The sequence below is a fragment of the Sphaerodactylus townsendi genome, linkage group LG04, assembly GCF_021028975.2.
Source record: "Sphaerodactylus townsendi isolate TG3544 linkage group LG04, MPM_Stown_v2.3, whole genome shotgun sequence".
Taxonomy (NCBI): domain Eukaryota; kingdom Metazoa; phylum Chordata; class Lepidosauria; order Squamata; family Sphaerodactylidae; genus Sphaerodactylus; species Sphaerodactylus townsendi.
In genome coordinates this window covers 108,360,320-108,376,365 of record NC_059428.1, presented here as the reverse complement: position 1 = coordinate 108,376,365, position 16,046 = coordinate 108,360,320, and the positions used below count along the sequence as shown (strand labels likewise).

General features: G+C 40.2%; 1 protein-coding gene across 2 annotated transcripts in view; it reads left to right on the top strand.

The window, feature by feature from the left end:
* The window catches only part of PCCA (propionyl-CoA carboxylase subunit alpha), a 345,506-nt gene that overhangs the window by 191,286 nt on the left and 138,174 nt on the right, over positions 1 to 16,046 (top strand). For both annotated transcript variants that reach the window (XM_048493110.1, XM_048493109.1), the window contains exons 17-18: positions 10,836 to 10,946; positions 14,665 to 14,767. In XM_048493110.1, the coding sequence (XP_048349067.1) occupies positions 10,836 to 10,946; positions 14,665 to 14,767 (214 nt within the window). The remainder of the gene's footprint in view (positions 1 to 10,835; positions 10,947 to 14,664; positions 14,768 to 16,046) is intronic.

Genomic DNA, 16,046 nt, shown 5'->3' with positions numbered 1-16,046 from the left:
AAACATATAGTTCACAGAATATGGAAGAGCTATAGAGATCATAGCCTCAATTTTAGGCCGTTTTGTGGCTATGTTCAAAAATAAGTGGGAAAGTTTGTACTTTCCCCACCCATGATCACAAACTCTACACAATGTCTTCATTAGATCTTAGATCACCTTGGAATACAGATCCTGGGGTAAATCAAAGCAACCACTGTCTTTCTTTTCCCATCAAGTCAGTCACAGATGATGGAATAGAAGCTGCACTGAAAACAATTGGGGTGCAGATCAGGAATTATTATTAGAGGGCACGGGGAAGAAAAGAACAAGAGGAGACAAAAACAGAAATTTCAAAGAATAGAAGCTCAGGGGGCAGGGAAGGTTAACAGTAGGAAGAAAGGAAAAGAGATATAAAGTAAGGTTGAACCCGACCTAGGGTAGATTAAATAGAAACAAAGAGGAGCTGCGGGTAGTGGGAACAGCGTGGAAAGTACAGGAAAATGGTTTGGGAGAAAAACAGCAGGAGAAGGAACTGAAGAGTAACGAGTATCATTTTCAAGTGGAGTTCCTTTTACAATCTAATTTCTCTTTTGCCTGCCTATTTTAATAAACTTATTGAGTGTCCCATTTTTCAACTTTCTATCATTCTCATGTTTGTTTTTAAGTTTTAAGCTTTCAAGGAAAGCAAGAGACTCTTCCTGTTCACAGATGGAAGTTCTAAAGTCTCTCTAGCAGCCCCTGAAGCTAAACGAGACAGGAACATTTCCTACTTACATAGTTCCTAGCACTAGAATCCAGCTTGCCCTATGTCTGTGTTTCAGTTATGGCATTTTTCATTAGCCATATTGGCTTTTTATGACTGTGGGTGGAGGAAAAATATACAGCAGAAATATAGTTGTTACTTTTGGGGGGGGTCATTTACCCTATGACCATAGCAACAGTAAAAATGTGCCCTCCAGATAGTTTTGTGGTCTGGATTCTTCTGATACACCACTGATGTCTTTATGAGCTATTTCTCCATCTAAAATATGGATGAATGCATACAACCAGCTTATGCTGAAAATGTGGAGAAAGTTTCCTTGTATTTTAGTGTTCCATTGTCACTTTTTGTGTTGGGTTTGTTTCTGATCTGTCGTTGGTGTTTTCTTTACCCTTACTAAGCCATTAAGGTTTTGTGGAGTAGAGATGTTAGGTTTAAATGCGGGGCATCGCTGCATTATTTTGGATGAACAATTGTGCTAGGATTTTGAGATGTGGCAACGCAGTTAATTCCCACGTCCTGAATAATATGATCAGTGTATTTGCCAGAAGTTAAAGAATGGAAAAATCATTCTGAGTCTATAATGGATCTAGATTTATTTTATTTAAACAGCAGTCACCCTAAACCTCATGGGAATCTGGGTTTGAAAATGAAAGAGATTCAAAAGAAGTTTGTGACATGTATCATAGGTCATGTTTTCCAAAAGAATGGAAAATAAAATTTTCCACTGGGGACATGCAAGTCTTTGACCTTAAAGGAGTTCTCTGGATCCTGACCGTTATCTGAGAAGCTGTACATGACCATAGAAAAAAGGCAGAAAAGTGTGTAAATTAGGAAGCATCTGACATATTTCTATGCTTCTGATGTAGTGACATGTCATTTAGACTGTAAATACAGTTCATCTTTGAACAGACATTGGGAGAAGTGGTCCATATGATATGATCTGTTATACTTCATAACAATATGTAGTTTACGTGTCATGTATGACACTTCTCAAAACTGCAGCCTTACCTAGTTAGGTGAGGGACGTAAATCAAAATGAATCATGAGCAGAATTGTCTTCATTGAAAAACTAGATATGGGAAGAATCTATAGTCTCTTTGAATGCATGCTTTTATTTTAGTCCAGATATCCCCAAACATGGTGCCTTTTGGCATCATGGCACCCTCTGACATCTTTTCAGGCACCTGCCAAATGTTTTTAGGAAGTGAGCAGGGCCAAGTGAGGCTTTCTGCCCAGTATGGCTTTTGATTGACTGTTAAAGATTTGATTGGCCGTGCAGATCTTTCAAAATACAGCAAAATACAGCTTTGGCAGCAGTTGCCATGACAGCACAAGGACCTTTACTGTCTGATGAACGTAAGCTCTAGCAATCATTGTGTGGCTGGCTCCACCAACTGTAGCAGCCATTTTGTTGCAGCACCCACCATGCCATGTCAGAATTCCAAATGTGCACACGGGCTCAAAAAGGTTAGGAATCCCTGTTTATACAGTGTTGTCACAAATGTGAAACATCTGAAATGACTGTGGATTTCTGTTGGTAGGTGAGTGAGCAGTGTTCTCTCTTTTCATTATAAGTGCTTTTCTTGAGGTGTATTTTGACCTGAATACAGTAGATGTCCCTAATTCCCTAATTTTTACTTCTATTTTAATAAAATGAAACATACATTAAATGTCCGATACGGACAGTACGTTTTTAAGATAGTCTTGTACACTAACGATGCCCAGTTATCATTATGCAGTTAAATTTCTCATAAAAATGAATGCAGTGCTTTTGCAACTAATAACTATGCAAATAAAGTTCTTTCCATTCCACTTAACACAATTAAAATTCTCAGCAAGTTAAATATATTGAATTGTTTATCTATGGAGAGACATGTAGGACACCAATTAAGTTTACATGGATAAATGCAGATTTGTGTTTTGTGAATGTCAAGCTGACAGAAGCTTAATAGTGTAAAAAGGGCTAATCAACACAGAATATGTTTAGTGTCAGTAAATATTTATTCTGAAGAATGTTTTCCATGAATGATGAACTACAACAGCTTATTCTGAGTTTTACTAATTAAAGTCTATGACTTGTAGATTGTTGTGCTCCTACAATTTCTGTACAATTGATACACATTTTGGTGAGAGAAGTCAGGTTGGAAAGTGTGTACAGGTTTTTCCTCCCGAACATTGAAACGATAAGTATAATTTTGCTGTGATCCACGGTGCTTAAGTTCTGTACTAGGGGATAGAAGTCCATCGTCTTGCAGATTACATTGGCTGGGGAGCCTAACTTGTTTTTTCATTCTTCCTGTGAATAACAATCTAGTGAAGAAATAATAACTGGGGTGGGGGTGGGGTGAGATAGGGCAAGATTGTTGCCCTTCTAACATCTTGCATTAGGTACTGCATACAATTACTCTGGGACTGTGGAAAGTGCAGTTCTGAACTGACTGAACTGATTTTCAAGATCTAACTTGCCATGATGCTTATTTGAGAGGCCTTGGGTTCAAAGCCCACTATCAATTCAGACAAATCTATTGCCAGAGTAAATAAATACCTTTCATGCCTTCAAAGGTGTATTGTTCTGCTTATCTTCCAGTGTGATACATTTACATCACCAAAAAATATTCTGTTCCAGCTTACATAAACCACCAGAGCTCTTGAGAATCAGAAAGAAACCTAGTCTTGATTCTTCGTTTCTGGAACCCTACATACTGTAATAACCATTTTTTCCCTGTCAGGTCGCATCTGACTTCTGGCAACCCTGTGGGGTTTTCAAGGCAGGAGATGATTGGTAGAAGGTTTTCCATTTTCTGCTTCTGTGTCATATCCTTGGTATTCCTTGGAAATCTCCTAGCCCATGGGTCTGCAACCTGCGGCTCTCCAGATGTTCATGGACTAGAAATCCCATCAGCCCTAGCCAGCATGACCCATGTCCTTGCCAAATACTTGCCAGGATTGAGGCTGAGATTGAGTGACTGGCCCAAGGTCACTCAGCAGGTTTCCATGGCAGAGTGTGGATTCGAACCTGAGTTCCCAGATTCCAGTCTGACACCTTAACTGCTACATCACACTGGCTGTCAATTGATGTAAGCATAGCCTAATATTTTAAATTGAATTAAAGTATTTTGTTAGAATTTGGGATTTAATAAATGCTATTTCAGTAAGATAGAGTTGACCTTTGATATTTGATGCTTTGTATTTGATAATGAACCCAGCATGGTGTACTTGTAAAGATGTCAAACTAGGACCTGGAAAACCCAGTTTCAAAATCTTCACTTGCACCCTGGAAGCGTGCTGGGTGACCTTGGGCCAGTCACACATTCTCAGTCTTGACCCTGGCTAGTATTTAGAAGAGAGATCTGCAAGAAATACCAGGGTCGTGATGTGGATGCAGACAATGGCAAGAGACCTCTGAACATCTTTTGCCTTGAAAACCCTACAGGGTTGCCATAAATCATTATCACAGATAACGAAAACCTAGCCTAATTATTCAATAAAAAAGGTTTCTTACAGACCCCCCCACAGAGAGAGACAGACTCCCCCTAATTTTTCAAACTGCTCTTTCTCAGATTCCTCCCCCCCACAGATAGGCCCCCTAACTTTGCAAATGGGCTCTCTTTTCTCAGACCCCCCCCAACAAGCTTCCTTAACTTTGCAAATAGTCTCTTCTTACTCAGATTTCTACACCCACACACATACATAGACAGGCTCCCCTAACTTTGCAAAGAGGCCCTGCTTTTTCAGATCCTGCTCCCCCCCCCCCCCCCCCCGCCCCGTTAGACAGGCTGCCCTGTAAACAGGCTCTTCCAGCTCTGCTGTGGCTTGACACAGTTTGCCCTGTGTTCCCAGGCAGAAAGTTCTTCAGAGTTTACCACAGGGACATAGTCCTAGTAGGGAGAATCATACCATGCGGGGAGGAGGGTAGAATGTCTTCCTCCTGTACTTTCCCCCCTTTTAAGGCTTGCTGCCACCAGGGAGAAGTTCACTATGGGGAGAGGCGGAATAGAGCCAGCTCCAAGTCCATCCCTGCCAGCCGAGGGAGAGCCAGATGTGATGCAGCTGGTAGAGCTGTCAGCAGCCCCCCTTGAGCCACGTTGTGAACCAGCTGCATGAAGACGACAAAGGCAGAGACAGCAGGTCAGTAGTAAAAGAAGGGCTCATATTGCAGCTTGTTATGACAAAATGCTCTGTGAGCTGGAAACAGCAACATCAGAGGAGGACAGAGCCTTTGTAGGATCCTGGTCTCATTAATAAGGGCATCCTATATGAACATTGTCTTGGGCTTGGCTCTGCCAGGGTGCACTGGAAAACTCCAGGTACCAGGTTCCCTGCTCCATGCCTTATACATCTGCGCCTAGCCTTCCTTCTTGAACTCCTGGACTTGCTTGACTCTGGACTGCCTGATTACACCTTTGCTTGCTGCCTGCCTTGATTCTGGACTGTCTACCATGTTTGCTTGCTACCTGCTTTGACCCTGAGACTGCTTGACTGTGCCTTAGCTGTCACTTGCCAACAGTAAACCAGATGGCTGAGGACTACACTTCCCAGCAGTCTATGCTTTTTCTGATTTGTTGTTGACAACATGCTGCTCAATTATATAGTAGGACTAGGATTTTACAAGAGAGATTGCTCAATAGTTTAACATTATGTATGAAAGGCTTTGCTAACAAAGCCAACTTTGCAAATAAATCCACTCAAGCTACTAGTTCTCACATGTTTTAGCAATTCAGTGGCAGCTGGCACTCATTGGGGCTGGTGCATTGGAGCCAACTAAGTATAGTTTTATCTCCATCCTTCTTCCTTGCAACTCTGCAGAAGAAGGTAATTGTATATAAAAGTCTTTCTAGAAACCGTTGTACAAAAGGGATTGTACAATCCTTTTGCAACTGCCAACCTAATGCAGCCTCTAGTTTTACAACTGTGCTTCCCTCTCCTAATGACTACTACTCAGAAAGTAACATTAATGAGATAAAGGAGAATATGAGCACTGCAGGTCTCCGTTTGATCCAGAACCCATGAAGATTGTAGCTCAAGGACTCATTATCCATGTGACACAAAGGCCGTTTCCGCACGGCGGCGGAAACGGCGAGGTCGGTGCATTGCGCGCTGACCCAAAGACTCTGGGACCGTCCGCACGGACGGTCCTGGGAAGAGGCGGGATGCCGGCGCCGCGGAGCGCCGCCGCCCCGGCGTGTCCCTGGGCCTCCGGCGCGTTGCCGAGGCCTGGGGACACGCCTCCCTGGCCCTGCGCGCCTGCTCCAGTGGCGCAGGGCAGGGGGGCGTGTCCCCAGGCTCCTGACTGCAACGCGTCGGAGGCTCTGGACAATGGACAAGGTAAGCAGAATGCCGGGTGGGGGAAGTGACGTGAAGTCGGCTGCCGTTACGCTTCGGCAGCGGCTTCACGGCGGCGTATCCCCAAAAAGAGCGCTTCCCAGCGCTCTGGGAATACACCGGCTTCAGGCCGGGCGGGCGGCGATGAGGCTGAGGCGGTTGCAGCGGCTGCGCTTGCAGCCAAGCGTACCCTGTGCGTAATGAAGCTGGCCTGGAGGCGGCATTTTTTTACCGATCTCCCAGGCCGTCATTTTATGCCTGTGCGGAAACGGCCTATGAAAGGAGGCGGCTTTTGGCTACATGTGGAAGTCAAAGGCATTCTCTTATCATTGGGTAACTAACTGCATTGGATTAAGAGTTGCTGGCTCTGGAGAAAACTTTCAGGAACTGTTTTCAGGAATTCTGGTAAAAAGATTATTGACAGCATGTGCAGTGCCTTTGAATTAACACTCATTTTACAAGTTCAATCAAAGTCCTGTATGTAATAGGATTGATTTTTCAGCGAGTGTGTGTACGATTGAAGACTGAAGATTTGGTGTTTTTTTGGGCAAAGAAGTGTATATTGAGAAAGAGTTCAACCTTTTTGTTTAAATAGATATTGTGTTTTGACAACTAAGTTACTAAGGTTGTCAGACTTAGTGTCATTGGTGTGGTGGCATCATTGGTGTGGTAATGTTGCTTCCAGTCACCTGGAAGTGACTTTGCTGTTCCTGCACTACACTAGAAGTTTCATCTGTGTGGCACAAACCATAGAGATTGCGAAAATTCCTAGAGAATTGCAGACGTGGTGACCAAAAGTGATGTTACTACATCTGAAACATCATTCCATTCCTTTTTTCTCCTGCAAGAAGAGCAGGGAAGAGCTGGTGGGAAATGGGGGTTTCGCGCTAAAGTGGACGGTCTATTATTATTATTATTATTGTTGTTGTTGTTGTTGTTGTTGTTATTAAGATTTCATAGATCACCTCATCCCCGAAGGGCTCTAGGCGGTTTGCAACACGTAATATCTAACAACAATTAGAACATAATTACAACCTTTAAAATCAATAGCAGCATACAAAAAGTCTAGTAGACCTATGACTTACTGAAGAAATTATCTTCTACCATTCTGCTTCTTAAACTTCTCAGAGTCAGAGAAAAGGCTGAAGGACAGGATTTCCCCCCTTGCACTGAGAGAAGGTTATCTCTTTATTGTGCAGCAGTAAGATTTCATTGTGAGACAAAAGAGCCAAGTGAGTACTTTTTGCCTGGCTTTCCCCTCGTACTAACATCAAATGGCTGCTTCCTGCTGTTCATGAACTGTACAATCCTCTACGCTAAATGTCCTGACTGAAGGAGGCATGTGTAAAACAGACAAACACACACCACTACTCTGGATTCATTCTGTTGGTAAGACCTGATTCTGACTCATGGTGGGGTGTGTGTGTGTGTGTGTGTGTGATACTTTAAATGGTCAGTAGTCTCCTTCATTTGGGTCTTGATAGCCATCACATTTCTCCATTAGAGAAGAATGACCTGACCGTCGTTTTTCCCCTTCCCTGTAGAAAAGAAGATTGACACACCTGGTCCATGGATTCTTACAGATCCAATAGCCAAACTGTGGAAACCATGAGAACTTTTTCCTGCCTAAGGAACTACTGCAATGATTTGGATGAACCTAGTTCCCTCTCCCATTGTTAAGGGGGGGACTTATTTGCTAGCCAGGGTTACTTAACAAAGCTGACTGACTGACTATAGCTGACTATTTCTGTCATCTCCTGGACTCTCTAATGAAGACCGTAAAGAGGCAGGCAGGAGGGAATTGGTGTTGGGGGGCGGTGGCGGCGTTGCCTTATTTACCCTTAGATACCAGCTTCTATTCCATGCATTATATTTCTCATATTGCTGGGTGAAGAGAAACTTTGTCACCTTGAATTATAGCAATGGTGTTCTTGTTCTGGCATGCTGAGGCTCAGAGCTATAGGAAGCTACTCATTTAAGCCTGGACCTTATGCACTATAGTGGGAAAGGAAATCTCTTGTCTGTTTATCTCCTCCTCCCCTAGTAATTCCTTGAAATCCCTCAACTTGTAGACGGTCTGTTGCGGGGGTTTCCACCTTCCTTTGTAAATTGAAACGCTTCCCTCTTTGGTCACCTGGAAGAGATTTACTCACCACAGGAATCCAGTGGAGAAGTGGTTGTATACAGTGAGTAGCCCATTATTTTTGTGACCAGAAAGACCTGTATTTCAGCCTCTCCTTAGCCTTCAGTCTCACTGGGTGGCCTTTGGCTGATTATGACCTCAGACCTACCTCACAGAAGTGTTGTAAGGATAAAATAGGAAAATTCAATTTCACTGACTGCATTGAGCTGCTTTTGAGGAAGGGCAGGTTTCAAAAGTTGAGCTTTTGAGGAAGGGCAGGTTTCAAAAGTTGCTGTTGTTCGTTATGGGTGGTTTAGAAACCTTCAGAAAATTACCTCAGAGGGATACGTTTTTAAGAAAATCTTTAGAAGTTATGGGCACTGATTCAAAGATTTCTCTAATCTCCGTAGAATTGTGAAATGCAATAAAGGCTAAATATTTTTTTAAGACGATGTTCCATTTAATTTTCCTTTTTCCGCACACCACATAAAATAAAAGATTTGATTATTATGTTGAGCTTAACATTGTTCTTCTTCTCCTGGAACTTTGAGCAACAAACCTACAACATTCTTATTTTCTGTTAATCAACCTTTTCCCCCCAATCATGAATTAAAAAAAAATAGAGGTGATTATTCTTTGAGTTTTGTGGCTTCAGTCTCAGTTGCTGTTTTTTCTTAAGTTGGTGCAGAAGGAAATATCATTGTGGGATGGACGTAATATATAGTTCAGTGTGCAAGCAGGCTGGCCTCTGTTTGATCCTGTGAAAATGTGGGGTTAATGTCTGGCTGGTGTTTTGGAAGCAGCAGGTAGCCAGGAGTAAACTCCTCTAGGGGTCCAGATTTCTGTAGCCTCATAGTTATTCACACAGATGGGGGTTACCTTGCGAACTTTCACTGAGGTCATGGCAAACTGCAAATCATACTTGAAATTTCTTAAGTTGTGGAATACTAGAAACTTCTTGTGGGGGTGGCAGCATTAGAATTATGAATGTGCTTAAAAAGTTATGTTGGCTTTTGTTTGATAGTTCAAGATAGATGTATAAGTCCTCGCGGCAAAGGAAAAATCCAAGCTTAGAATGCTAATTTACACATATAAAACGTTTTCTTGGCACTTCTCCTGAAATGTGTTAAAAGGATTGCAGGAGTCTTTGACTTAATTTCTCTTTTGCACATAGTTTGCACTGAATTAGAATACTACTTGATTTTGGCTCCTGAGTGCTGTCAGTAAACATAAATAGATCCCTGTCAACTGCCACCTCATTAGAGATTGCATAGCACCCTAACCTTTTATGAGCCAGTGGACATCTTTCAAATGCTGACACAGGGTGGTGGCGCAGCCACATAATGGCTATTACAAGAGGCACAGCCAGGCACAAAATGGCTGTCATTGCTTACTTTCAGTCATTCAGTGAACATCTTTGGTCTCTGCAGCAAAAGCAACATTTAAAACTAAATCTTCACAGCCAATCAGAAGACTTGCTGGCCAAAAGCCCCACCTGCCATCTGACATTCTAAGTATTCATCAGGAAAGGACTTGGTAGGGGCTGTGGTACCCCCAGGTGCCACATTTGGGACCTCTGGCATAGCATTTTGGGGCAGGAGAACTTTTCACCTGACTTTTCATATTGCAGTAATATTGCTGGCTGGAGGCCCATAAGAAATTGCAGGTGGGGGTATGAATTATTTGGAAATCTCTACCACGTGCCTCTGTTTTTCCAGGACTCTCTAAACTGGAAGGACTGAAGAAAGACCTATTGTTCTCTGCCATTCCTATTTCTTTTACTATTTAGTTTAGTTTACTATTCACTATATTTGCACTCAGTCAGGTGTATGTAAGTAAAACTGCTGAATTTGTACTAATTTTGCTATCAATTGTTTTCTCGGCTGCCTTTTGTTCACAAGAAAGAATTGTAAATATTGCTTCCTTATCTTTAAACGTGTTTCTAAGTTTCTTTGTTTCACTGAATGGGCATTAAGTTTGCTTAAAAATACATTTTCTACAGGAATGATCCCCAATATCATGCTCATAGTACTATGCATCCCAACGGTATATTTTCTGGCGCTAATTCCCAGAATATTTGTGCTCCCAAACAAAGAGTTGACCTAAGAAGTAGTCTTTAATCAGTAACAGTTAGGCTGCCTTTTTACATTAAGAGGTGCATTGTACCTGCTAAACAAAAAGCTATAATATTTCTACTATAGTGGAAAATGTAGTCTTTGAATTGTTTCTTTACTCTTTGAATTGTCTGTGTAGTTCTGAAGTGAAGTAATAGAAGAAAAGAGTGTCAGTTTTAACTTTTAAAATACCCCTCTTCTCTGTTCCATTGAATTTTCCAGTGATATTGTCTCTTATTACAGGAAAACATTGTCCAGTTAGTGTTGTGAAGCATGATTATGTATGCCTCATTTGAAGTTCCTCTGGTTTGGTTATGTTGAACTAGCTTTCAGAATGAATGATTGTGTAGTGCTATAAAATATCATTTATTCAGATGTTTCACATCTGGATCTTTCTGTACACTTGTGTGTTTTTAGCTTTCCCCCCACTTGAAGCACCAGTCCCTCTAAATGTATCTGCATAGCATGTTTGAGTTTCCACATCTCTTCCAGAATACAATATTGCAACATGACTTGAATATTACTTTATTTTTAGGTGTGGCCCATAATATTTCCTTACTACGGGAAGTGATCATTCATCCACGCTTCGTACAGGGAGATATCAGTACTAAGTTTCTGCCTGACGTGTATCCAGATGGCTTTAAAGGTTAGTCCTCAATGGAAATGTTATTTCTGATTTAAAATGTGTATAGGATTTTAATTTCTCTGTGCTACTGAAATAGTTCTCAAATTCTTTTTTGAACTTTTAATCTCAGCCCACAACATTTTAACTTTTAAAAATTGAAATAATGATTATCTTCAATCTGAAAAACAGCTGTCGTGCAAGTTTGGTTCTAATTGTCAGACTGAGCTATTAAACTCGGGAGAGAAACTGATATTTTGGAAGCCAGAGCCACTAAATTAAGACAGTTTTAATTCTGAATATTTATACTGAGATATCTACTTGTCAGGATTTTGTAACTTCCCCCAATCGCCTGTCTAACCAACATGATGGAGTGGGGGGCATGTCAGGCTAGGATCTTGGAGACTCGGGTTTGAATCCTTAGTCTGCCATGGAAGCATGCTGGATAGCCTTGGGCCAGTCTCAACCTAATGTACTTCACATTGTTGAGGATAAAGTAAAGGAGAGGGGATCTATACAAACCGCTTTAAGAAAGCTGTGCCATAAATGAAGTAAATAGATAAATAATAAACCTCATGGCATGTAATGACTTCACTGGTGTAGTTGTTGGTACATCCCATCGTAGACCACCAAGTGCCAGAGAGAGGACTGTCACCATTTGTGGGGGAGCTATTCCTAATATCACTGTGAATTACAAAATCCATGACACCTATGTGACGACTATGATGATGGCACAGTGAGGGGGGAAAACAGGCCAGAGACCTCACTGCATGATTGTACTCGGTGAATAAATTAAATAGTGAGTATAAATGCACCAGTGGTGAAGATTTACTGTATATTTTAACCATCAGCTGTGTTTTGGAGGAGCATTTCTCCTCCACTTGCATAAAGTCCCAGGATACTTTGCAGAAATCTTGTCTCCCTTATGGCATGCATGCGAAATTGAAAGCTGAACTACTCTTAAGTTGATTGAAAGGTTCTGATAAGTAAAAAAACACTTCTACATTTTTATTTACGTTTTAATTAGAATAATTGTGCATGCTAGCAAATCCAAGGAATAAATATTGAGAGAGATTACTTTTAATTTGTGAAGCAAGTTTGTGCACATTTTGAAATGAAAGTGACATTTCTTACTGTAATTTAACAGCATTAATTAGATTTATAGCACTTCACAGGTTTTTCAGGTGTTTATTAGCTGTACCTATCCACATTATACTGAATTAAATATTTTGCCAAGAATTATACATTATGGTAATATTTGAACTTTATGAACATATGCTCCTTATGTCTTTCTTTCTCATGTGATAGGATGTATTCCTGAATATTGTTGTCTTTCATATATTTCACTTCTCATTCACTCAAATGTAATATCCTCGGACTGGATAAATATTTACAGCTGAAATTTAGTAAGGTGTTGAACGATCCAGATCTATTATAAACTTCCTAGACTTTATAAAATGAATTTAAATTAAAATAATTATGTTCTAAAACAGCAGATGAAACCATAACATAAGAAAAAGTTTATTGAACAAAAGAAACAGCAACAATTATAACAATAAAGAAATAACAATTAACTTCTGAGCTGTGATTTACAAAGATTAATCTAATAACAATAATAAAACTTTATATAAAAGAAAAAGTAAAGAGATATAATCAACCTAATGACAAGAGTATAATAAAATTGTTAATATTTAATGGTACGAGTAACGGTTGAACAAAAATTTAATAACCCTTTAATAAAATGTTTATAATTTCAGAACATCTTTTAAAAAGTCTGAAAGGGCTAAAAGCTTTTATTTCAAAAGGTGTATGAATCTGAAGGATGGTTTATATAATAATATTTATTAAATACTTTATAAAATATAGGTGGAAAACAAGACGAACCCACATGTTTAAAATTATTTTCACCACCAAATCGCATGGAAACAGTTTTGTAGCCACCATGTGCTGAATCGATAAACTTTAGCTCCGATTTCCATAATTGTGGCTGCAATTTTGTTGCTACTGTAAATGTAGGAATTGTCTACCTTAATGTGTTTCCAGTCTGCTTGGCATTTTCTTGGTGCAGTTGGACATACAGTGATAGATCTCATGGAGACAAGACTGTGTGAACTGGCCCTGAGATGCTTGAATTGGTTTCATTTTTTATTTTATCCAACTTAACACCCTGCCCACCCTGGCCAAAGCTAGAATCAAGAATGGGAATATGAGGAGGAAGGAGAGGAGGAGAAACCAAGGCTGTGTACCCAACAAGTCCTGTGCAAGTAAAATTCTATCTGAGTGAAACTGTGCTGTCAATTTCTGATAGACTATTTTCTTTTTTTTTAAAAATTAACTTAAGAACTCTTAAGACCACTCATTCCTTTCATGTTCCAAGTCTGAATACGATAATTTTACTAATGGGCTTGATGAAGACAAAGTACCCCTGAGTTGGAAAAGAATAAGATTTTTACATTCAGGGATCAATAAAATAAACATTTTAACAACTTCATTCTAAGAAATAGCCTGACAGATTTCCTATTAACCTCAGCTGGCAACTTTTAATTAAATTTTTACTTGGAGTGGAGTACTTGACACATGTTCAGGCTAATTTTCTAGGATATATGTTCCTCATGTGTCAGCTTTCATCAACACAAAGCAGCTTGTTTAAAAAGGCATTCTCTTTTTTTCTGCTTTGCATACTTTAGTGATGGGCTTTCTGAAGGCATCCACATCCCTACATTACTGTACTTTTCTTCTCACCACTATTACAGAAAGGCTATTTCTTTCAAAAGTAGGGCCAATTGGCAGCTTACAGGCAGTAGTGCTTAGTTCCAGAATAGGTCCTGAGTGACCTATTTTGAATCCCTCGCTCAGCCATGAAAGCATGCTGAGTAACTTTGGGCCCCTCACGGTCTCTCAGTCTAACCTCACAAGATTGTTGTTGTAGGGGATACATGAAGGAAGGCGGAACGATCAGGGAGAAAAGTGGGATATGCACATTAAACTGCTCAGGTGACTTTTCTTTCTCACTGCAACTTTCTCCAAGGCAGGGCCAAAGACCAGCAATTTTCAGGCACAATACAGGTTCCTGAGGCTTTTTTTGCTTGAATAGGGCCACTTGTGGCATGAGTTTGCAATGGGCTGTGTGCTGCCCATCCCCAAAACAATAAAAGAGAGCTTTGGATGCTACTTCTGACCTAGCCTAGCATCCCTCTGCACATAAGGTAACAATGTAACCCAGCAGCTTTTTGTGACAGAATGCGAGCCTCTTTTTGTCTCCCCTCACCAATCCTCTGGATTGGGCCCTGAACAACTGCTTGGACATATGGTCTCCCACTGTGAACAAGTTGGCCACCCTTGCTGTAGGAAATGAAGAACTGAAACACATGCTGTTTGAACGAATTCAAAGGCCCACAAGAACTTGCTACCAGAATAAGTCACAGTATGTCACACGATGCCGTAGTTTCATTTCATTTATTCCATTTCTGGATTATTTTTAGCAAAAATGGACAGCTTTTGCTGAAAGTATGAAATCATTCCTGAATTTCAGGTTTTGAACTTCCATTATGTGGGCTACATTGCAGAGTGTCCTGTAGTTTGGATGACATGCTGTTGTGTTTCTAGAGGGATTTTAAATATTAATCTGGCTAGATGGAGTGTAGAGATTGGGCATTGGAGGGTAATAGGAACAGAGCAAATAGTGGATAAACTATTTCTTTTTTGACATTTCAGATACACATGACTTTTTTTTTTAATCCAGGACACCTGTTGACAGAGTCTGAAAAAAGGGAGCTCTTAGGAACAGCAGCGTCTTTGTATGTGGCTGACCAACTTAGAGCACAAAGATTTCTAGGGAGTCCAAGGTAAGCTTGTTAGAAAATTACATATTTTGAACACTTTACATAATGGCATCTCTACATATGTATCAGAAGCACTGTTTAGAATTGACACCCTTCCTAGTATAACTTGCATCTTTTTATAGTACTCAGAAGAGCTATACTTTTTAATTGCTACAAACTCAGCACCACCTGTTCTCAGATTCCTTTGAATTGGTAAATAACCTTTGGTCAAACCTGGGCTATAAAGAAGACATAACTGAGGATCAATAGGATGCCACTTATCTAGTTCTGCTCATCTAACAAAATAGCAGCTGCTCCCTGGCGTGGTGTGTAGTACTGTACCTGAAATTCATGATTTATCAGGGAAATCTTCTGTTGTGTTGAAAAACGTACAAGCTTAACTGGAAAGCCACAAGCTCTGGACCTGCCTAAAGTAGTTCTTTGGATTCTGAAACTAGTGGCAAATTTACTTCAGAATATCATAGGCTAAATTCATAATGTAAACATAATGAAAAAATTAACACATATTCTTAGATGTAAGCCAAATAGGAAGGAACTGTGAATATTTTAGTTCTCATAGGAATAGGGGTAGTGGCTTAAACTCAAGTATACTGGTGATTGTCTTTTGAAATTTAAAGTTACATTTGACCCGTAAATGCTTCCTGATTACTAGTGCAGTCCTAAATATAGTTACACCCTTCTACATTCATTGAAGCCAATGAGTTAAAAAAAGGCGTGATGCTGCATAGGATTGCACTTTGCTGTACCTAATAAAGTCCCTACCTTAACTGAACTACAAATTCCTTTCTTGGTTTGTTTGAAGGATCAGTTTCTCCCAGGTACAAAACACTCCTCTTTTAAACTGACGCGTTTCAAAAATTTCTTCATCATAGTATGCTAACTTAATTCCTGAGGTTTTAAAGAATGATAGCCCATAAGTCCTTGGGACCCTGAAGCTTCGTTTCAGTAATACAAAATTTTGATTCTTTCCCATTAATAATTTAGATTGATACAACAGCACTACAGTATCCAAAGCAGAAGAAATTGTACAGGATTAAACATTTTTCAGTTAACTTTATTACTTTATGTCTCTTCTTTCTGCCCAAGACTATGTACACAAAGATCCTAGGTAGTCTCCTGTGCAGACACTGAGCAGACACAAACACGTTCAGCTTCTGCAAGGGTTTACCATCATGAATCGTCAGGCCATACCCTGGGGCCCCTTAATTATAGTTTAACAAAGCAGGCTGAAAAGGAAAAGTTTCAAGAATGCTTTTTATCGTTCAAGAAAAAGCATTTGCTG